Source organism: Rhamphochromis sp. 'chilingali' (assembly GCF_963969265.1).
Source record: "Rhamphochromis sp. 'chilingali' genome assembly, chromosome: 21".
Taxonomy (NCBI): Eukaryota; Metazoa; Chordata; class Actinopteri; order Cichliformes; family Cichlidae; genus Rhamphochromis; species Rhamphochromis sp. 'chilingali'.
Genome location: NC_137949.1, coordinates 25024804 through 25027836, shown reverse-complemented (window position 1 = coordinate 25027836; position 3033 = coordinate 25024804). Strand labels below are relative to the sequence as shown.

Here is a 3033-nt window from a genome sequence, read left to right as displayed (position 1 = left end):
TGAAATTTGGAAAGTTGGAAAAAAGATGTTTTAATGGAAGAACCAGCACGTTGTTGTATTTAGATGGAATAAAGCTCATTGGAATGAACTGCTTGGTCTTTGTGTTTTAATTAATGTCGTGCATGGTTGTTGCTATGGAGCTCTTTTCTTCTTAGGAGCCTGTTCAGACTGGGAAGTATTCTAAAGGAAATGTTTAAGTGAATCACACACACATGCCAAAGGAAACATCAGTGACATAATGTTCTTTCTTGTGAAGCTGCTATGGATTGTCCCAAATGCAATATCAGCATTGTAACTTTAGACAGTTTTTTCCTGAATGATTTTTTTTTTTCCAAATTATATAAAGACATCTGGACTGAACATGAGACAAAAGCAAAGTTCAGCAAGAAATCTCAAATGTAAACTTGTGTTTTGCCCTCTGTCACAGTCCTCCTTTTAGTTACTTTTTTTTAATGAAATGTAATGAAACCTTCACTGAGCTGCCAGGCACAACTATATAATTATCCATTACTGCCACCTGCTGGTTGGAGGGGTAAGTATATTACCAAAGTTTCATGACAATATGCATAAAATATCTGTTACAGCAATAACTGTTTGGCAAAACCATTTTTATACACTCACTCTCTTTTAGAGGGTCAAAAGTAGAAGACAATAGACTGACAAGGCCAGGTGAGCCTAGTTTCCCTGTTACTCAAACCTAAGGAGTCAAATCAACATAACCATCTGGTTAAAAGGAAGGAATGCACAGACCAGCACAACACCAAAAGGCCATGTTTTGCTAAAACCCTTTAAGTAAAGCTAAAGGTTTGCACTTAAAATCACATATTAACTGTTTGAGGTAACATTACATTGTTCAAATGCTTACTGACCTAACTGCAGACACTCATTGAACCTCCATGAACCACTGGAGACTTAAATATTTTACTTTATTCATTCATTTGGATTTAAGCAGCTCATTTGAACAAAAATTAGGTTTTGATGAGTCACCTGTGACTAAATTTTAAGCAAGTGATAACCAAATGCCACCTTAACGATCAGGAGGTGCTCAAAGTTAACTATTCATGAATAAACAGAGTGCAATTCCAAATAACTATTTACAGTATTTCAGTCCACCTTAAATCTCAACTGTTAAAGAACTCTAACATGGTTCAGATGCAGAATTGTTTCCTTCTTGTTCATCGTCCATGTTGAAGACACACTGCTTCTTCCTGTGTCCCAACTCAATCATGTCTGTTCCAGGGAGACTCAGCTTTCTCTTGTACAGAGATCCAAGGTTACACAAGCAGGGAGATCTCTCAGAGGAGCAACCCAGCATGTGAGATGAACTCCCCTCCACTGAGCTTTGAGGTTTAGGTGGGTGAAGTGTGGAGGATCTTGTAATACGCAAGCCTGAATCATCAAGCTGCAATTCCATATCAGAGATTTGTCTGTGTGTTACTGAATCAGTTACCCTTTCTTCTGGAAGATTTTTACAAGCATCCCTGTCACTGTTAGAGGGAAGAGTGTCCAGTTCGCAGACCAACCGGTCAGAGTCACTTCCACATTTCATCTGGACATCCAGAAGATTCGGCTGTTCTCTCAGACAGTCTCTCTTGTCATTTTTTGTCCCTTCTCTGAGGGCAACAGAAGCAGAGTGATTACAGATACATCGCCTGCTTCGGCCCGAGAGTCGACATCCTCCTTTTCCACCACCTTTTGCCTGCTGCCTCGATTGCCTGCTGGAGACATTGACATTTGACTCGTCAGAATCCTCAGAGCTCCCATCGTACGGGTCCAAATCCTACAATCATAACAAGCGCACACATTTTAATTCATGATCAGCAATGTGCATTTTCAACACAAATGGATGAATGAGAGGAGAGTGCATACCAAAGAATAACAGCCATGCCTTTCTGCAGGCTTAAGCGTTAATGGCAACGCCCTCCTTGAGGCACCACTCTCTGGTGCACTGCTCACACATCCCTAAACACAACCACCAGAGGTTCAACATCAATAAGTTGGCAGTTATTTTTACAAAGATCGGTGCATGTCTGGCTTTATATGTTAAATGATCACTAAAACTGTTTTTCCCCTACTATTTGAAAAATGCTTAAACTATACTATATACTTCCAAATTTGCTTATTATGTCAGTGTGCATGTATTGCCCAATTGATGAATTCAAGCAGTACCATGGTACTGGTGTCGGACCATCTTGGACTGATTTCAGAGTCAGAATCTGTGCTGGACTCCATGTTGCACATCTCCTAACAAAAAACAAAGGTCATACTAGTCCAACAGTATGCAAGTGGTCTAAGAAGAATGCAGAGCACCTGCAGATGGGCATTGGGTAAGTATTCTTACCATGTAATTTAAAGTAAGCTGGTCCATACTGCTGGGTGCTTGTCTATCAGTGCTGTCTGAATGTAGAAAACTATATGTAGGTTACATTGCAATAATGATTAAATCAAAAGACAGCCAATAACATATACAGGTGATTTATTTATTTTATTTATTTGGAAAAGATTGTGCACATGTTACGTTGACACCACAAATGAAAATGAATTAACTAGGAAAATACCACGTCTAAGGAGAAAAAACAATTAAATAGTAATCACTGATACCTGGAAGTGGATGTTGTGTTCTTCTTCTTCTGTGTGCCATGACATTTGGCGCGTGAAACAAATTTTCTTTGGAAATAACGCAAATAAGTCGAGATAAGATGGTCAGGAATGCTGGCAGCTTAATTAAAGAGCAGGTGCCTTGAATAAGAAACAGCCAAGTGTGGCCACAGTCAGGTGAGCAGTCTACACAACTGCACTGTCACAAGTTTTAAACACCACAGACTTGGCTAATTTCAAGATTGTGACAAAATAATACGTCCGGTTGTTGCTTTTTCAAAATAAAACGTGTACCGGTCCTGCGTTTTTTTAAGTTTTAAAGCTTATTCTAACTAAAATGTAAACATATATTTTTTTTGTATGAAATATATATTGTAAACTGTACTTTAAGAAAACAAAAACAGCAACTTGATCATAAGCTTAAACGTGTGGTTG

At 38.7% G+C, this 3033-nt stretch overlaps 1 protein-coding gene across 4 annotated transcripts; it reads right to left on the bottom strand.

The window, feature by feature from the left end:
- Positions 1-156: 156 nt before the first annotated feature.
- Positions 157-2825, bottom strand: LOC308389007 (uncharacterized protein). 4 transcript variants are annotated; one of them, XM_080870096.1, is made up of 5 exons: positions 2602-2825; positions 2342-2411; positions 2170-2244; positions 1870-1962; positions 157-1780 (listed from the first exon to the last, which is right to left on the bottom strand). In XM_080870096.1, exons 2-5 carry the CDS (start codon positions 2366-2368, stop codon positions 1139-1141), a joined length of 837 nt encoding a protein of 278 aa, XP_080726222.1. In that variant the 5' UTR covers positions 2369-2411; positions 2602-2825; the 3' UTR covers positions 157-1138. The 4 variants fall into 4 exon arrangements, with proteins under 4 accessions (XP_080726222.1, XP_080726220.1, XP_080726221.1 ...); XM_080870094.1 differs by having other exon boundaries at positions 2342-2397; XM_080870095.1 differs by having other exon boundaries at positions 2170-2241; positions 2342-2397.
- Between the last annotated feature and the right edge of the window lie 208 nt (positions 2826-3033).